Source organism: Mobula birostris, chromosome 31 (assembly GCF_030028105.1).
Source record: "Mobula birostris isolate sMobBir1 chromosome 31, sMobBir1.hap1, whole genome shotgun sequence".
Lineage (NCBI taxonomy): Eukaryota > Metazoa > Chordata > Chondrichthyes > Myliobatiformes > Myliobatidae > Mobula > Mobula birostris.
In genome coordinates this window covers 3,062,479-3,081,286 of record NC_092400.1, presented here as the reverse complement: position 1 = coordinate 3,081,286, position 18,808 = coordinate 3,062,479, and the positions used below count along the sequence as shown (strand labels likewise).

The following is an 18,808-nucleotide window of genomic DNA, read 5'->3' as shown; positions in this document are numbered from 1 at the left end:
AACGGCCATTTCCAGCAAGAGAATCTAACCACATACCCTTCACAGTCGGAGTTATTCTGCTCACCAAGTGCCTCACATCGACACGGACCAGAATCTCCACTGGATCAGCCATGGCTACAAGAGCAGCTGAGAGACCGAGCGGGTGACTCACCTCCCCACAGTGCACAGCTTTTCCATCACCTACCAGGCACAAATCAGCTGCAGGATGGAATACTCTACACTTACTGAGGCTGAATGTATGAAGCACCAGAATCAGGTATATTGTCACTGACGTACGGTACTGTGCAAAAGCCTTGGGCAGGAGTAAGGCATGTTGGGAATGGTGAGAGTGGAGCGGGGCAGGAGGGGTGTGGGACAAGTAGCAGAGAAGGTGTACCAGGGTGGGTTGGTGCGGGTGCAGACACATCCAGCCCTCAGACACCATGCAAGGTCACTTGATTCCAAACAATTGGTTTATTGATCATTGCAGCTCGTCTCTGTGGTGCGTCCCGTTCCTTCCCCTTTTCCCAACTGTGATTCCCCTCCCCACTCGCAGTCTGCAATAGAGACCCAGATCAGAATCAGACTTATCATCACTAAGTGCAATACTCGAAATTACTACAGTGGTGTACAAAAGTCTGAGACCATTACATAGTATTGTATGTTGTGAACTTCGATGTTCTGTGGCAGCAGTACAAAGCATAAATATTTACTATAAATTACAATGAAAAGAATAATTCTAAAGAGGAACAGTGAGGTAGTGTTCATGGACCATTCACAAATCTGATGGCAAAGGGGAAGAAACTGTTCCTAAAATGTTGATTGTGGGCCTTCAGGCTCTTGATGGTAATAATGAGAGTATGTCCTGCCCTTTCATGATGGATGCCTCCTTCACGACAGATGCTGCCTTCCTGAGGGCCTTTTGAAATCCTCTCGGTGGGGAGGCTCACGTCAGTGACGGAACTGACTCAGTCTACAACCTTCTGCAGCTTCCTATGATCTTGTGCATTGAAACCAGTCTGAATGCTCTCCACTGTACATCTGTAAAAATTTGCTAGTCTTTGATAACATAACAAATCTCCTCAAACTTCTGAAGAGGTCGAACCGCTGAAGTGCGTTTTTTGTGATTGTATCAATGCGTTAGGCCCATGATGGATGCTCTGAGATGCTGGTGCCCAGGAACTTGAAGCTGCTTGTTATTTCCACTGCTGACTCCTCGGTGAGGATGGATGTGTGAGCCCTCAAATTCCCCTTCTGGAAATCCACAACCAATTCCTTGGTCTTGATGATGTTGAATGCAAGGCAGCTGTTGTGACAGCACTCAAATCCAACTTACCTACCTCATTACCATTCTGCGATTCTGCCAACAACCGCAGTGGCATCGGTGAATTTATAGATGCCGTTTGGATTGTGCCTAGTCACACAGTCATGGGTGTAGAGAGAGTAGAGCAGAAGAGGTTAAGCACAGCATTCAGGATGCTCAAGCTCTGTCCGGGACAAAGCAGCACACTTGACTGGAGTCCCACCTCACAGTAAACATTAACTTCCTCCACCAGTAGTGCAGTAACTGCAGAGTGCATCTTCTGCAAATAATAGGCAAATCTACTAAGAGAAATGAGGGCTTCAGGCACAGCAGAACACCACCACCTACTGGTTCCCCATTGAAATGCATGCCAGCCACACTTGGAAATGCCATCAGTTTTTCTTCATCGCTGTCTAACTCCTAGGACTGTCCACTCAATGCCAACAATGGAGTAACCTTCACCAGAAGGACTGTAGCAGTTCACCAAAACCTTCTCCAAGGCAACAGGAATGAATAATATACGCTAGCCTTGACAGCAAAGCATACATCAGAAAACTGATCCTGAAAACTGTTGAATGACATTTAAACAGGCTGTTGGACAAGATATTGATGCCCTGCTTGACACTAGTGACCAGCAGAGTGAGAGAACATAGAGCATCACAGGCCCTACGGCCCACGATGTTGTGTCAGCCTTTTAACCTGCTCTAATATCAATCTAACCCTTCCCCTCCTACATAGCCCTCCATTTTTCTATCTTCCAATGTGGCTATCTAAAAGTTTCTTAAATGTCCCTAATGTATCAGCCTCTACCTCCACCCCTGGCAGAGCATTATATACACCCAGCACTTTTTTTTTCACCTCTGACTTCCCCCTTGCTCCAGTCACCTTAAAATTATGCCCCCTTGTATTATCTACTTGCACATTGGGAAAATAGTATCTATCCACTCAATTTATCCTTTTTTCATCTTGTACATCTCTATAATCTCCCATCCTCCCCCCTCCAAAAAGCCCTGGTTCACCCAATCTTTCTGGTCCGAGCTGACTCAATCTCTCCTTGTAGGCTAACCCCCTCTCTCAACCTTTCATCATAAGCTATGTCCTCTAGTTTAGGCAGCATTCTGGTAAATCTCCTCTGCACCCTCTCTAATGCATCCACATCCTTCCTATAAATGTGGTGACCAGAACACAATATTCTGAGTTATGTCACAGATGAGTGCTTTCAGTCAAGAAAGAAAAATAATTGTTATAACGGGAGTCTGTGTACTAAGTGCCCTCTTGTGATTAACACTTACACAAGAACCTGAAACATCCAAATTGCAGCAATCACTGCTACACTGACGCACTGGGTCAGGCCTATAATCACCCATTATGATGTAATTGTACCACAGTGAGAGAATTATCATCCTATATCTATAGTACCACACAGATCCTTCATTATATCTTATCAGAATATGTTCCTGTTCACGGAGCAAATAAAACCTCCTGTCGTTTGAACACCATCAGTAGAGATACCAACCACGGGCCTTGGACCTTCGCTCACCCTTCAATGGAATAAGGACTCTAATAGCATAGTAAAAACCTGTGAAACCAACAGTGCCTCAGTATCCAACAGCAATTATATTTCCTAAAACAATTCAGTAATATCCACTGCAACTTAATTGGACTGAAAGGTGTCATCAGAATATTTATTGATTGTCAGGTGACACACGCAAACAAAGAACTCCATGGTGACTTGCTCCCAATAAAAGGTTCACAATTACCATTAGAGTGCAACAAATACAGAAATAATCTCATGCACCATTCGTAACTGTCCGGTCAATGAGCCGGCAAACTATACAAAATCCAATGTACATGATATTTCAGAGACTTGTGAGAGAGAAAAATCTGGCAGTCATTAAAAAAAAAAAATTGCTGAAACCATAGCTATTACAAGGAAATCGATTTCCCTGGATCTCTCCAAATTCTTCAGTTAGTAAAACAGGATGCACAGGGCACCCAAATAACCAGGCCCGGTTCTTCATCACATCTTTCAGGCTGTAATGGAGAGCCTAGGATATACAACGGGCTCAGACACACAATGGGGTTTATGAGGAGGCAGGGTCAGGCCTGCTGGAATCAATGGGGTTTATGAGGAGGCCAGATCAGGCCTGCTGGAATCAATGGGATTTATGAGGAGGCTGGGTCAGGCCTGCTGGAATCAATGGGATTTATGAGGAGGCTGGGTCAGGCCTACTGGAATCAATGGGGTTTATGAGGAGGCTGGGTCAGGCCTGCTGGAAGCAATGAGATTTATGAGGAGGCCGGGTCAGGCCTGCTGGAATCAATGGGGTTTATGAGGAGGCTAGGTCAGGCCTGCTGGAATCAATGGGGTTTATGAGGAGGCCAGGTCAGGCCTGCTGGAATCAATGGGGTTATGAGGAGGCAGGGTAAGGCCTGCTGGAATCAATAAGGTTTACTAGGAGGCAGAGACAGGCCTGCTAGGACCTGTGTACTACAAGAAGGCAGGGCCAGACTGGCTGGGATCAGTGGGATTTACAAGAAAGAAAGGTCAGGCCTGCTGGAATCAATGGAGTTTACGGGGAGGCAGGGGCAGGCCCACTGGAATCTGTGTGGTTATGAGGAGGCAGGGCCAGACCTGCAGGAATTAATGGGGTTTACGAACAGGGAGGGATAACCCCAGCTATTTGGGGTCAAACAGGATGAATGGTCCCTTGGGTGAGATCTCACAGCAGGAGTGGGAAAAAAAGAACTAAAATATGCAATGGGCACAAACTAAACCAGAGACGATTATAGGGCTGCTGCTATTCTATGGCAACTTCCGGTAGCTGGAAGTGTTCAGCAGGATGCAGTGAATGCAGCAGCTTTAATGCAGTGAGAAATTGAGATTACTGCAGTGTCGCAGGAGTGATTCACAGAGCACCAAATCCCCACTTTGCCATAGGCACCTGTACAGTCCCCGCGACACCGGGGGCAGAATGGAGATCACGGAACGCCAGCCCCTGCCTGTACAGACTGCAGACTGATCACTGTGGAGTACAGCTCAGTGAATATAGTTATGGTGGAGCACAGACAGAAAGCAGGCTGAAATTCCAGCCAGTTTTCAATTACATTAAATTTTGAGCTTTTTTGATCCCTTACTTACATTTGTGCAGGTTTCCCCGATCTAGTCAGAGCTCCATTTATTTATCAGCTTTCCCCTGATAGTGATTCCTTTGTGAAAGTAATTGGAAAATGATGTTGTCCCGCTGTGAGGTTGGAGAGTGTACCCTGTCGTAGCACCATGATTGCTTAACTCACAGCGATTCCAGCCTGTGTTACAAATGAGCACAGAGTACTCTCCTCCCAACAGAGTGGGAAGAAACTCTAACATGAATGGAATAGAAATGGAGGTGTCACAGCAAGGAATGACTGTGCAGCCCGTCATTAGCTTTGGGAACCTCTGTGACAGTCTGAGGGAGAATCAGAGGCACTTTATCTGGCAGCCGATTCCAGATTTCCCTTTCTGGAGCAGGAAGTAGGTGTGCAGACACAGACAGGATCGCCCGGACTCCCGCAGTTACTGCCCCATTCAATCAGATCAAGATCCTGCTGAGCTAGTCCAGGACAGTGACTGACGAATGGCGAGCGACTGCTGAAGAAAATGGAGCTTCCTGATTGGAGGGGGAGAATGGAGCCGCTTTTACAGGTCATATGGGCTTGTAGAGAAGAGTGGTGACGTACTTCTTCTTGTAACGATGGGTGGCGCTCAATACCATGACACCATCCTGTGAACAATGACAAGTACTCAGCAAAGAGCAAACCCAACACCACTGCACAGTTATAAAGCACAATGCACTTCGGCAGCAATGGGATAAGCTTACACCATCTCCAGCACAGGACTCAGCATTAGCTCAGGGAACTCAATGTGGCAATTCCTCTTTGCTGACACCTGGGAGCTATACACCAAAATGCAGCAAGTGTAATATCAGACGGTGGTGTTGTCCTCCCACAGCTCCATGGACTTGGGGCCAATCATAACATTCAGTGCTCCTTGTGTGGAGTTTGCGGTTCCACACATTTGCCCTCGTACCCCAGCTTCCCCCTACATCCCAAAGTGTAGGTCCCTGGCAAAGAAACCACAGGGAGCTGATGGGCATGAGACAGAAATTAAGCTGCAGGGGAACAGGAAGAGAAGAACAGAACTGGGAACCAATATGGACCCAATAGGCCGAATAGTCTCTGTGTGTACATATTAATAAATAGAAAGGGCTTGGCGTTGAACTTCAAGTAGTCTTTAGACATGAGGTGCACTATGTCTGAAATCCAAGGTTATGAAAGATGAGGTAAAACTGGGTGGGAGAAACTGGAAAATGTCTGGAGGTGGGGAAGAACTGTGTATGGCAGGGATAGGGGTGTAAGAACTGTGAAAGTTGGAGTGGGTAACTAGGGGATAGTGAGGGTACACGTATTCCACTTAAGCAGTGCAGTTCACTGCTTTGGGATGTCACAAAGGATGCTCCCAATGATTGACAGGCAGCTGTTCATTTAGAGAAATGAACTGTTAACATTGTACCAAGTCTGTATCTCAGTACATACGACATGAGTAGCAAGATCCAACAAAGAGCATTGATATCAAAAATCTTTGGGTGAATAAAAATTAGGTAACTGGAAGAATTAACCTATCTTCCTCAACAGGTTCCTTTTTTTTTAAAAAAAAAGGATCTATTCTAATAGATAGTATGTGCTCCTTTGACGTGTTGGATCTTTAAAGAATTATCAGGATAAAGGAATGTAGTGGGAGTGACTTCCTTGTTCTGGTGGCACTTGTGGGCAAGATGCTTGCGTGCGGGAGTGATGGTTCACAAGGGAGGAGGAGGGCTAGGTACAAAAGTTGGAGAATCGATATGGTGCAGTGCAAAGTGCAAGGGGAATGGATGGGAGAGGTCGTGCAAATGCTGACTTTTCATATCAGAATGGATGGGTGGGAGGGACTGGCTTGTTTTGTTGCTTATTTTGCTGTTAATGTTTTGTTGTTTTTGTGTTCTGTGTTGTTCTGCCAAGCACCATCAGTATGCTGTGTTGGTGCCGAAATGCACAGTGGCATTTGTGGACTGCACCCAGCACATCGCTAGGCTGTGTTGGCCATTAATGCAAACAAAGCATTTCACTGTATGTTTCAATGTACATGTACTAAATCAATCTGAATATCAGACCCCTCTTATAAGACTGAAAACAAAGAAATAAAAGCTCATAGCTTATGAGCTCCACAATTTGACCAGTGAATCTTGAACTTTTCCTTCTCAGTTTACGTCAAGATACAGCAGTGAATGTTACTGAAAGAACAGCAACACACAATTGGAGTTAGATGTGCAGTTTTTGCATTTTTTTCCTTTTAATTTCCCATCTTTTTTATTAATTTGAAAAAGAGTCAAAATAAAGCAGTAAGGTGTTTTCTGAATCTTTCTGTAAAATTCAAGTTTGAGGAAAAGATCCTTTTAAATATCGTTAGTCATTCCAGTGAATTCGTAACCGAACCACCTCTCCCATTCCCTATCACTTAAAGCAAATTCCGTCCAGGACAGACTGTTGACTGGAGGAATTTAACAGTCAGTAGGAGAACCTGGAGGGTTAGTACTTCTGGCCAAGCAGATAGATTGAAGAGTAAAGACATTTTTAAAAAAGAGCAATACTCACCTTGATGGACAGAGCATACAGGTGGTTCAACATGACGTGGTTTGGCTCTGGAAGCAAGGCAGGATCACACTAAGAGCAAGCAAACACACCAGGATCAGAATGGGACCCTCTCTGTACAGAACATGGAACAGAACAGGTCCTTCGGCCAGTCCTTCAAACCACTACAACATCAATCTAATGCTTCCTTCTCACAAATTCTTTCATCCAAGTGCCTAAGAGTCTCTTAAAATATCCCAAATGTATCTGCCTCTACTACCACCGGGTCAGCATATTCCACACACCCGCTACTCTGCGTAAGATACCTAACACTGATAGCCATTCTACCTATACTTTCCTCCAACCACATTAAAATGATGCCCTCCTGTACTAGACATTTCTGTTCTGGGAAAAAACATTGGTTGTCCATTCTGTCTATGCCTCTTAGCATCTCATACACCTCTATCAAGTCACCTCTCACCTTCCCTTATTCCAAACAGAAGAGCCCTAGTAATGCTTCTTCATTTCAGCCTCTCATGACCATGAGATACTGGAGGCTTGCACTGGGTTATCATTCTGCAGCATTGCTCAACCCAGTGTGTCGATACGATGCTGGGGTCCTCAGCCGACTTTAGGGGGGCATTGGTCAAGCAGTAACAGGGGGTGAAGGTCATCCACTGCATTCTGGGCTAACAAATTAATAGAGTGAAAAAATGAAGACAAGTTTGCTGTTTTTAACAGATTAAGAATCCATTGAGTATAAGCTTTTAAAATAAAACAACAGATGGGTTTTTGCAAATTTACTGGTTAGGACGGTGGCTATGTGCAAATGGCACAACAAAAATATTCAAGTACATCTTTGTAGGCTTAGAAGCAGAATGATATACACAAACACTTAACGAACAGACTGTCATAGGATAATAACACGTATGGCAACTCAGTTCATATGTATCAGAACGAGTGCCCAGTCTCACGACGTTGGGCAACTGATGAGCATTCACAGCACTGGACATGTGTGGTATTCCACAGTATGTACATCGCATCGGCAAAAAAGGAAAATATCTCTCGTGTGCAGAACTAGGCACACGTACACAATATAATTATGTATAGCACGATCAGTGACGATAATAAATCAAGAACTGTACCAGAATCCAGGGACAAATACAAACTCATCTACTCAGATAGTGGAAAAACATGCTTTAAAACCACCTAGTTTATCTGCTATAAAGCACTGGCATCCTAATGTCTGTGATTCTATACTGATCATCTGGATGACAATATAAACAGCCGCCCACAGCTAATAGAGTTCCCTCACCCAGTGAAAGACAGCCAGAAGCACATTTATTTTCCTCCTTTTGTGCTCTTGTGAGACCTACGAAGAGAACTCAGATCCTCTCAAAACCAGGTTGTCCCAAGGACACCGGTACATAGTGCGTCCGCAGGCAGCACTGCCACAATTTCATCACAGGCACAGGCATGCCCTGGATCCTCACACAAATCCTGAACAGCTCTCAAAATTGATTAACTAAGTACAGTATCCCAATGAAAAGCTGCCTCATCGGATATTGGTCATTCAGCTGGTATAAGCATTGCTCCCAGTAAGCTAAACCTCAACCCATCAAACATCGTGTCATTAATCAGAGAACGAGCAATGGCTTGAACTCACTGAAATGCCTGTGTCCTTGTTCAGGATGACCTGGAGCAGGTGTGGTGGCAGAATAGGTGGCGTTTTAATTCTCTCCTCTGGCTTGTACACGTAAGGATCCTGATGATACGGGCCAGGGGGAGAGCTTGACAGATCTAAAAAAAATTAATCATCCAGATTAACCCTACTTTGATATCAATAACAAAAGCCATGACGGTAGCTAAAATGCTTAATGTAAACAAGGGTAGTAGCAGCAAAACTGATCAATGAGAAAAAGGGGCAGGAATTCATGAGTATGAGATCATTTTCATTAACGCATTTCTAGCTCAAAGTGGATGTGTGAAAAATACATTTTGTTAATAAAAAAAAAGGCAAATAACCCAAAAAGGACAATGTTAAAAGAAGTTGAGGAGCGTCTGCCAGATGCTCAATAGGCCTTAACCGGATCAATGGGTTCAGGTTAGCAGCTCTACAAGCATGCCACTTTGGGAATTGTTAAGGCTTTGGAGTAGGTAAAGGAACAAGTTACCAGAACATACCAGGCATACAGGAATTCAGTTATGTGGAGAGGGAAAAGAAGCTGGCCATATCCTCACAGCACAGAATGTTCAGAGGAGATTTAATTTTACTACAGGCAGAAATGATGGGAGCTGGATGGATACTAGATTATGAACTCACTGGGTCTTCTGACAATCAGCTTGAGGGAGCAGTTTTAAACACAGTCACTTGTGATGGCCAGTTACAGAAAGGGCAATGGAAACAGATCTAACAGGATGGAAATGGAATAAACGAAGACCAAGTGGTGTCAGAGTAGGCATGTGGAGTTCATCGGATAGCTTCAGCAAACAGCCAGCTCCTCCTCCTCCTGTCACCCTAACACTGCATGTAGCACTTTTTCAAGTCCTATCACAATTCACCTCTCACACTTCCGACTCACCCGACATGTCTGAACATTTCTGCGAATCCACCATCAATGCATCAAACACCTCGAAGTCCGTCTGCCGCACCTGGATAACATTGTTGATGGTGCCGAGCTGGCTGGTGGTGGTAGGCTGGAGAGACAGCACATTTCAAAACTTACACATCGCAACCACAAGACATCAACGTGCAAACTGCAAAGCCTTCTAGCACCAACATCTTTCCAAAGCTACAGAAGTTGCTTCATTATCCTTGTGTTGTATTTGACCCCGTCTACCTGAGACAAAACTGAGTACTGGTTTCTGTCCCTGGAACATCCCTCAACCCAGCCAGAATGCACCCAATCTGGTAACCTCCATCATGCCTCCTGAGCCTGTGCACCACCAGCCCAACAAATCACGCCATCCTCTTTACTCACAAGCCTTGTTTTGGCTGACCTACCTGCCTCCCAGTTAAAGTCTGATTGTAAAATTCTCCTATTTTCAAATTCATGGGGTGGGGGGAAAGACGGAGGAGTACCTTCGAGGGGTGGTATTCCCCATACTTCTGAAGCCCATGTCTGAACTGGCAGAGGTTGTGGGTTTAGAAGGAGTCGGTCTACCGAGTCTGAGTTGTTGCAGTGTAACCAATGGATAGTACAGACCGCTGCTAATGTGTGTTGGTGGTGAAGTGAGCGAACAGTTGTGGATGGGCTGTTTTTATCAATGTCCTTATCTAAATTTGAGATTCTTAAGTATTGTTCAAGCTGCATTCAATCCAGGCCAGGAGAGTATTCCATTGCACTCTTGACTTGAACCTTGTGGATGGCAGACAGGCTTTGGTATGGTAGGTGAGTTACCCACTACAGGATTCCTAGCCTCTGACCTGCTCCTGCAGCTACATCATGTATTTGGCTATGCTAGTTCAGTTTCTGGTCGGTGTACTATTATAGGGGGATTTCAGGAAATGCCATGGAATGTCAGGGGTTGGATTTTCTTTTTGTGGATATAGTCATTGCTTGGCACTTGTGTAATACAAATGTTACTCGTCTGCTATCAGCCCAGGCCTAGATATTGGCCAAGTCTTGCTTCATTTGGATATGGACAATAAACTTCATTGTCTAAGTAGCAGGAAATGCAGAAGGTTTCCTCTTTGATCCCCATTGACTGACATTTAGCAGCCATACTTAACCAAATATGGCCTTGATGTCAAAGGTGTTTACTCACTTCACCTGCAGAGTTCTGCTCTTTTGTCCATGTTCGCACCACCACTGTGAAATGGTCAAGAGTCAAGTGGTTTTGGCAGAACACAAATCGAGGTTCTGTGAGCAGGTTGTTGCTAAGTGAGTGTTGTTTGACTGTAGTACTAATTACCCCTTCCATTCTTTGCCGATGAGAACAGACTAACGGAGTGGTAATCGTGCTTCTGGAGGGACACCCTCCCACATTGTCAGGCGGATGCCAGGACAGCCTGGCCAAGGATCAAATATGCAGGCAATATCCCTTTGATCAATGGTCTCCACACAAAGCTGGTTATAAGTGATAAGAACCTGAAATTAAATTCAAGTATTCTTTAAGAAAAATAATGAGCAAGACTTGGTACTGCAGTGGTTTTCTGGCCCAGCCTACTGTGAGACTGAGTGCTCCTAGACTCTGTCCACACTAGACATAAAAATTCCAGGGTGAAGATTCTCCATGCCACAAAAATGGCCCATTAGTCAAAGTACATGTATCATACATAACATTGGGATTCATTTTCTTGCAAGCACCCACAGGAAAACGGAAACACCTGCGATTCCACAAAAAACACGCACAACAAAAACTGACAAACTGGAAGAGACAGCCATGGCGGGGTTGAAGTTTCAAGTAGTAAACAACCCAGAGTTCAGCCCCACCACTCTGTGCCAGCCAGGATGCCCCACCCGAGTCCGTCCAGTCTACCTGCGTTTGATCTTTCTCCCTCTCTACTCGCTACTGCCACCGGTGAGAGGCGCAAGAGTCCTGGGGCCTGTGCCGCCAGGCTCCGTAGCAGTTGTTGCCCAGCAGCCACTGGGCCCCTGGACCAACTTCACTCACCTCGGCGCTGAAGTGACTCAGCAGCAGCCCGCGGGCACCCCCCCAGGGTCTTGGCAGCGCCCCCCCCCCGCCCGGGGTCTCGGCAGCCCGCAACACCCCCCCCCCAGGTCTCGGCAGCTCACATTCTCAGTATTACTTGTTTACTTTTTTATTATTTGAACAATCTGTCCCCTTTGCACATCGGACGTTTGCGTTTTTTGTCATAGTGTGGTGTTCCGTGGATTCTATATTTAGAGACACAATACAGTAACAGGCCCTTCTGGCCCAACAAGCCTGCACTGCCCAACTACACACATGACCAATTAACCCACTAACCCCTACTTCTTTGGAATATGGGAAGAAACTGGAGAACCCGGGGGGAACCCATGCACTCACGGGGAGAACGTACAAACTCTGTGCAGAGAGCAACCCGGGGGAAACTCACACGCTCACAGGGAGAACGTACAAATTCCGTAACGACAGCAACCTGGATCACTGGCACTGTAAGAGCTTTATGCTAACTGCGACACTATTGTGCTGCTACCGTGATTCTACTGGAGTTTCATTGTTTTTCCTGCAAGAAAGTGAATCTTAAGGTTGTATATGACACAAATACTTTGACAATAAATGAACGCTGAACAGTGCCTATAACATGGCCGATCACAACGTGTACTAGTTCCCACATATCCTGGCTCCCTTTCATTAATGAATTACAGAACGCAACCATCTCATACCTCTGATGAATCGTGAGTCCACTGACCATCCACGTAGAACTTGTACTGATGCTCACCCTCGGGGAGATCCAGAATCGCCACAAAGTTATTCTGACTGTAGAGGCAAGGTACAGCAGTAATTAAGCTCATGAAATGAGATGTGCCTGATGCTGCTAAGTCAGTTCATAATGTCCCTGGCAGTGAAATGGGTGGTGTTTCCATCTCACAGTTCCAGTGATCCAAGTTCAATTCTCACCTCTTGTGTTGCCTGCATGGTGTTTACACGCTTTTCTCTGTGAGCACACAAATTTGTCCCAGATGACTCATTTTCCCACCCTCACATCTCAAAGATGTGGTGGTCATTAGGTTAATTGGTTACTGTAAAATTTTTGTCACGAACTTTAATGGTCTCATGAGACAGAATGGGCTACAAGGAAATAAGTAGGGAAATGGGGTTTAGGGGATTGCTCCAAGATTCATCAGGCCAAATGGCTTCCTTCTACACCATATGGAAATACGAGGCACATAGTGCTTGTTAAACGGTCTTGTGCAGCTAAACCTGGAACGAAATGCAACTAGAAAGAACAGAACTGTCTGGCACCCTGGGGCCCATCCACTCCTGATTGCAGTTGAGTATGAAATGCACCAAATGGTGCAATTGATGGCATACTGTGAGACATTTGTACTCCTCCTCCACTGGGAGTTCAACAAAACCCTTGGAAAACAACCAACACACCCATGTGTAGCTCCTAAGATTTCTCATTGGTTCTCTGTCAAACTTGTATCAGAAAGTCAAAGAGCCCATGGAAATTATTATATTGCACATCGGGTTTGTGCTGCAGTTGTCATGATTACTGCTCAGGAGCCACAGTTCTTGTTTCCAAAAGGTCATCTATCTGTCGTTGCAATTAAGTATAACTCTCTTTATTACAGTGGTTGAACCTAATGCTACAACTCCCCATTGAGGTTATTACGAGGCATCACTATCTAGTTGAGGTACTCATGTGCCAATGATTGGATGAAGCAATACAACATTATTGGACCCATTATCATTAATATAAATGAAAACTATTCTTGCATCAGTCTGCACTTACTAAACCTCTGAACTATAGTCTTCCTACATAGATATACTACTCCAAGTCAAGTCTGGTCTTTCTGTAAAGAGTGCTTGTCATCTGTCTCACACCCACAGCAGGTCTCTGGTAACCATCACGGAGAGCAGCCAGCACTCCTGTCAAACTTACGAGGAGGGGTTCAGGGAGACCTACCTTCTGGTAAGTGGGATTTTGTTGGTCCAGCCATTGAAGGATCCAGAGATAAAAACTTCTTTCCCACCCCCTTTCCATCGAAACACAGTCGGGCGAGCCTGCTTGGAAATTTTGTCAGTCACTTCCAGGTCCTGTTGCCAGGCAAGGTACTCATCCTTCTCCATTGGGCCCTTGAAGGCAGAAGAAAACTCTGAAAATGAACCCAATCACTGGCCGATTTAAAACTCAACTTTCTTAACTACATTTCATCGCAAGGGAAGGAAACCCAGGAACAGCTGACTTACAAACAGATAACAAATCTGCTTCAGTACAGCAGTCGGAGCAAACCTGTGTGAATTTAGTGAAATCTGTTAGGCAGTCTCAGTACAGTCTTGTGACAAATTAACTGCTCAGGAGACCTTGGCAAAATGCACAGACTCAGTACAATCAACATTCTATGAATGCAGGTAATCTCCTTGCAGAATTGGTGTGTGAAGATCTTGATGACTTTCTTCTACCCTGCCTCTTCCTTCCACACAGAAGGACTGACAACTACTGCCCTGTGGTTACAGCATGAGCAAGTTCCTGGCCGGGATCTACACCAGCCACATCAGTCCCAATGAGTGTCCCCCATCTTATGGGGAAATCTCTGGAAAACCACTGAGCCCCATTGCTGTTGCAGCAGGCAACTTACAATGCTCTAACTTTTCTGGACACGTGCACATGATTTGTTAACCCCTTTGTGCTTGGAGTATGTGCAAAGGAACTCAAGGGGGAAGCAATTCCCTGCCACATAGAGTTTGGAATCTGCATAAACAACCTGGCTAGATTAAAACTGGTACAGAAGCAGCAATACCATTGATTTTAATGATGAGGATTACATGCTATAGATTTAAATTTAATAGTTTCTTATTGAAAGAACATTTATTGTATTTGGGTAGCAGTGGTAATCCAGGGTATGAAAACACAACAGAAGAAACAACTGTTCAGTGGGAGGGGTGGCAGAACAGTAGAGTAGAAGTAGAAGAGTAAAGGATAGGTGTATGTTTTAGTTACTGTCCTTTTCTGATGCTGTGATCCAGGACATTGTAGAAGGGAGTGCGAAACATTCAAACATTCCAGAAAACAACATGTTGACAGAGGATAAGGAGAAAGGCAAATGAAGTGACTAAGGGAGGAGAAAGAAGTTGTCATCAAAGGGTTATGGATGGAATTCACCTATTTCGAATTAAAAAGCAACTGAGGCCGCATTACATTACTGTGCGTGTCTATAGACGACCTCATAATGGGGCAGTGATAAAGATAATCCACAAAGAAGTTAGAAGGATGAAAAGCAAGTTCTTCTCTCACAGAGGGTAATGAACCTAATTCTCTATCCTGGAGGGTCACAAAGGCTAGATCATTGGAGGTATTGAGAGAGATTGATATGTTTTTGAATTCAGAACTAGAGTATAAGGAATTGGTATAGGAGAGAAGTGGATGCCAGGGTAGATCAGTCAGGGAAAATGTCAGGGCAGCCTTAAAGGGCCGAGTGGTCCACTCTTTATTTCTTCTGTTCTTTGGACCATTCATTGATCAACAGAGCCTAGGCAGAACCAGGAACATTCCTGCTCTCTGATTCAACATTGTCCAATCCTCCAGCAGCACTCTGCATCTACAGACAACTGGAAGATTATGGCTGGTGCTTTGCCGAATTCCAGCCCGCAGTTTTCCCTGCTACCTGGCTCAGCTTTGGGACGAATACAAACACTGCCTGTGTCTAACTCCTGAGGTTGCTCATTGACAGCTCCTCACATGTACTTTTGGCAAGTGTAAGGACCTGGTGGTTTTATTGCCTGTCACCTCCTACCACACCGGCACTCTTTGGGAGAGTTGGAGAAAGGAAATTATCTTCTGCAAAATAGCAGTTTAGTGGGCAAAGCAGGGAACACGGAGAACAGTACGTGATGGAGAAAATATTAAAATCCTTTGTGGAGATACCAGTACTTTGATTTCCTCAGCGTGAAAGATGTCTGCATCTTCTGGACTGTCCATCAAAATCTTGGGACGGTCGTGCTCCTTAATAGCGCTGCCAGTGCTGTCTCTTCGGGAGGCCTTGTGACCCCCCTGGCGCTCTAGCGCTGCACGCTCGCTGTTGGTGTTGCCCATCCTTTGAAGCTCCGTAAAACCCACTAAACAAATAAAATGGGCAAAGAGGTCAGTCAATGGGAGAAGCAGCAGGGTTGGGGGTGGGGTACCGGGTGAAGGGTGATTGGGGGAGGGAGGGACGGACCAGGTGGAGGTGAAGAGACCGAGCCAGTGGGAGGGGTGAGGGAGACGGAGACGGAGACGGAGTGGATGTTTTGGTGCCGCGGGCAGGCAGGCGGGGCCGGGCCGGGCCGTCCCGATAAACGGGCGAGGGCGGAGCCCCAGCCTCCCCACAGGCCGTCCGGCGTGAATGTTACGAGCTCCAGGTTCCGATTCGCCCCGCGTTCCGAAACCTGGGTCGCCGCCGTCTCTCTCCGTGCACGGCTCCGAAAGGGCACTCACCCGCCGACGCTTTGATCCTTTCTTCCTCCGGTCAATGTTCACCGACACACCGCTCCTCGTATCCGCCAATCAAATGTCACCCAACCGGTCCCACCAACTATGCGCTCCCAGGAGCAGTGAAAGCTGATGAGCTGGAGCAGGATTCCGGAGCCCGACAATGCTATGGACATATTACTGTAATTATTCATAATAGGAGATCCCTCATTCCAGGTAGGGACTCTGTTATGAAATAACATCATATACGTACAGCCCTAATCATTTCCTCAGTTATAGTAACACTATGACCACTTTCTCGTAAAATTTATTTGAAATTCGTACTTGCGTAATTTTATTTTAAACGTTATGCCTCTAATGCTACTGCACGAAATTTGTTCATTGCATTTATGTCCGTGACGACCTTCTGCAATTGACAATAAACTTGACCAACTCATCATAATTGAAAAATAAATTGGCCTTCGCAAAATATTTAGAATATTGTGCGCAGTTCTGGTCAACAATCTATAAAAATGATACCAATAAGACTAAAGGAGTGTAAAGAAAATTTACAAAGATATTGCCAGATCTTGTGGACTTAAGCTATCAGTAACGATTGAATAAGCAAAGACTATATTCCCTAGAGTGTAGGAGAATGAGGGGAGATTTGATCGAGGTATACAAAATTATGATGGTAAACGTAAGCAGGTTTTTTCCACTAATATTGGGTGCAACTAGAACTAGAGGTCATAGGTTAAGGGTGAAAGGTGAAACGTTTAAGGAAACATGAGGAAACTCTTTTCTGAGAGGGTGATGAGATTGTGGAACGAGCTGCCAGCGAAAGTGCTGGATGTGTGTTTGATTTCAGCGTTTAAGAGAGATTCTGATATGGATGTGGATGAGAGAGGTGTGGAAGGCTATGGTCTGGGTGCAAGTCAATGGGACTAGGCAGATAAATAGATTAGCACAGATTAGATGGGCCAAATAGCCTGTTTCTGTGTTGCAGTGTTCTATGACTCTGACTAAATAAAACTGCAGATGCAGAAACATGAAACAAAAACAGAAGTGCTGGAAGAACTAAGCCAGTCAAGCAGCATCTGTGGAAAGAGAAACCAGTCAACATTTCAGGTCAGGGAACCTTCCCTGGAACAGAAGTGGGGCAGTAGCAATATGGAAATTAATTACGACAAATTAGGTGGCAAGGAGCATGAGGACTGACAGTTAGAGGCACTTTGTGGAAAGAAAGTGAAAAGGACATAAGCCTAATAACAGTTAACAATGAGGGAGAACTACTCCCACAGTTCTGAGGAAGGTTGTCCTTCTTAAATATCTAATTGGTTTCTCTTCCTCAGACACTACTTGACTGAGTTTTCAGCAACTTTTAAAATTCATCTTTGAATTCATTTTGGATCACTTTTTCATGGATGTCGAGGGATGGGTAATAAAAGACCATTTTTTATTACCCATCGCTCAACGTCCATGACGGAGGTCCTGGACCACCTTCTCGAAGCACTGTAGTTCTTCTGGTGAAAGTGCTTCTGTGGTCCTATCGGGTCCATAGAACCATAGAACATTACAGCACAGAAACAGGCCTTTTGGCCCTTCTTGGCTGTGCTGAACCATTCTTCTGCCTAGTCCCACTGACCTGCACACGGAACATATCCCTCCATACACCTCTCATCCATATACCTGTCCAAGTTTTTCTTAAATGTTAAAAGTGAACTTGCATTTACCACTTCATCTGGCAGCTCATTCCACCCTCCCACCACTCTCTGTGTGAAGCCCCCCCCATGTTCTCTTTAAACTTTTCCCCCCTCACCCTTAACCCATGTCCTCTGGTTTTTTTCTCCCCTAGCCTCAGTGGAAAAAGCCTGCTTGCATTCACTCTATCTATACCCATCATAATTTTATATACCTCCATCAAATCCCCCCTCATTCTTTTACGCTCCAGGGAATAAAGTCCTAACCTATTCAACCTTTCTCTGTAACTGAGTTTCTCAGGACCAGTAATGATATATTTCCAAGTCAGGATGGTGAGGCAATCTGGAAAGCAGTGATGTTCCCAAGTGATTGCTGTCCTTACCCTTCACCTCTGCCAAGGTCATGGGATTGGGAAGTGCTGCTGCAGAAGCCTGGGTAAGTGCAGTCTGTTTCGTAGGTGGTAGACACTGCAACTACGATGCATAACTGCCAAAAGGAGTGAACGAGCAAGGTGATCGTCAGAGTGCCGAGCAAATGCACTGTTTCATCCTGAATGAATTTAAGTTGCTTAAAAGCTGCTGGAGCTACACTCAACAGGCAGCTGTTGTCCTCCTGACTTATGCAGACATTGGAAAGCCTTTGGGATGTCAGGAGGTGAGTCGCTTGCTACAAGATAACCCAGACTCTGAGCTGCTTTTGTGGCCTGAGTATTTACTGTACATAATTGGTTCATTTGACTTTCTAGATATTGAGTCAGGGGCTTGGAGATGGCAATAATCAGACCCTCTCATTGCAAGTAGTTAAACTGTTAAAATTATTACTGTAATAATGTGGATTGACAGTTTATCTTAATGTTCCAATTGGCTGAGCAACAGGTCACGTTGCATGTAAATAGGGTTTGCTACTGCAGGAAATGGACAGTTGGTGTTTTGAGTAGAGACCATTCATCTGAATTTTCAACAGGCAGTAACTAGATAACAAGTTCAGGCACAGACTCAGAGTGATACTTCCACTTTCCAGCCCAGCAATCATGGAGCTAACTTAAATCACAATTCTGGTCATCTAAAAGCTGAAACCTGCAATTATTATTTTAGAAATTTCCAGACACAGAGAGGACG

At 45.1% G+C, this 18,808-nt stretch overlaps 1 protein-coding gene across 2 annotated transcripts; it reads right to left on the bottom strand.

The window, feature by feature from the left end:
• Window positions 1-2,940: 2,940 nt before the first annotated feature.
• Window positions 2,941-16,222, bottom strand: prkab1a (protein kinase, AMP-activated, beta 1 non-catalytic subunit, a). Of its 2 annotated transcripts, none has more exons than XM_072247980.1 (8): window positions 16,017-16,222; window positions 15,468-15,658; window positions 13,509-13,678; window positions 12,262-12,355; window positions 9,514-9,628; window positions 8,598-8,731; window positions 6,956-7,024; window positions 2,941-5,046 (listed from the first exon to the last, which is right to left on the bottom strand). In XM_072247980.1, exons 2-8 carry the CDS (start codon window positions 15,633-15,635, stop codon window positions 4,969-4,971), a joined length of 828 nt encoding a protein of 275 aa, XP_072104081.1. In that variant the 5' UTR covers window positions 15,636-15,658; window positions 16,017-16,222; the 3' UTR covers window positions 2,941-4,968. The 2 variants fall into 2 exon arrangements, with proteins under 2 accessions (XP_072104081.1, XP_072104082.1); XM_072247981.1 differs by having other exon boundaries at window positions 15,474-15,658; window positions 16,017-16,221.
• Window positions 16,223-18,808: the final 2,586 nt, after the last annotated feature.

Bases quoted from the DNA above. Each gene is read 5' to 3' on its own strand.
- prkab1a (XM_072247980.1), bottom strand. From the start codon at position 15,635: ATGGGCAACACCAACAGCGAGCGTGCAGCGCTAGAGCGCCAGGGGGGT. The intron at 13,679-15,467 runs GTATCTCCACAA...TCTGCCTTCAAG, and splicing joins CTGAGGAAATCAAAGTACTG to GGCCCAATGGAGAAGGATGA. The intron at 8,732-9,513 runs GTGAGTCGGAAG...AATTTTTTTTAG, and splicing joins GAAATGTTCAGACATGTCGG to ATCTGTCAAGCTCTCCCCCT.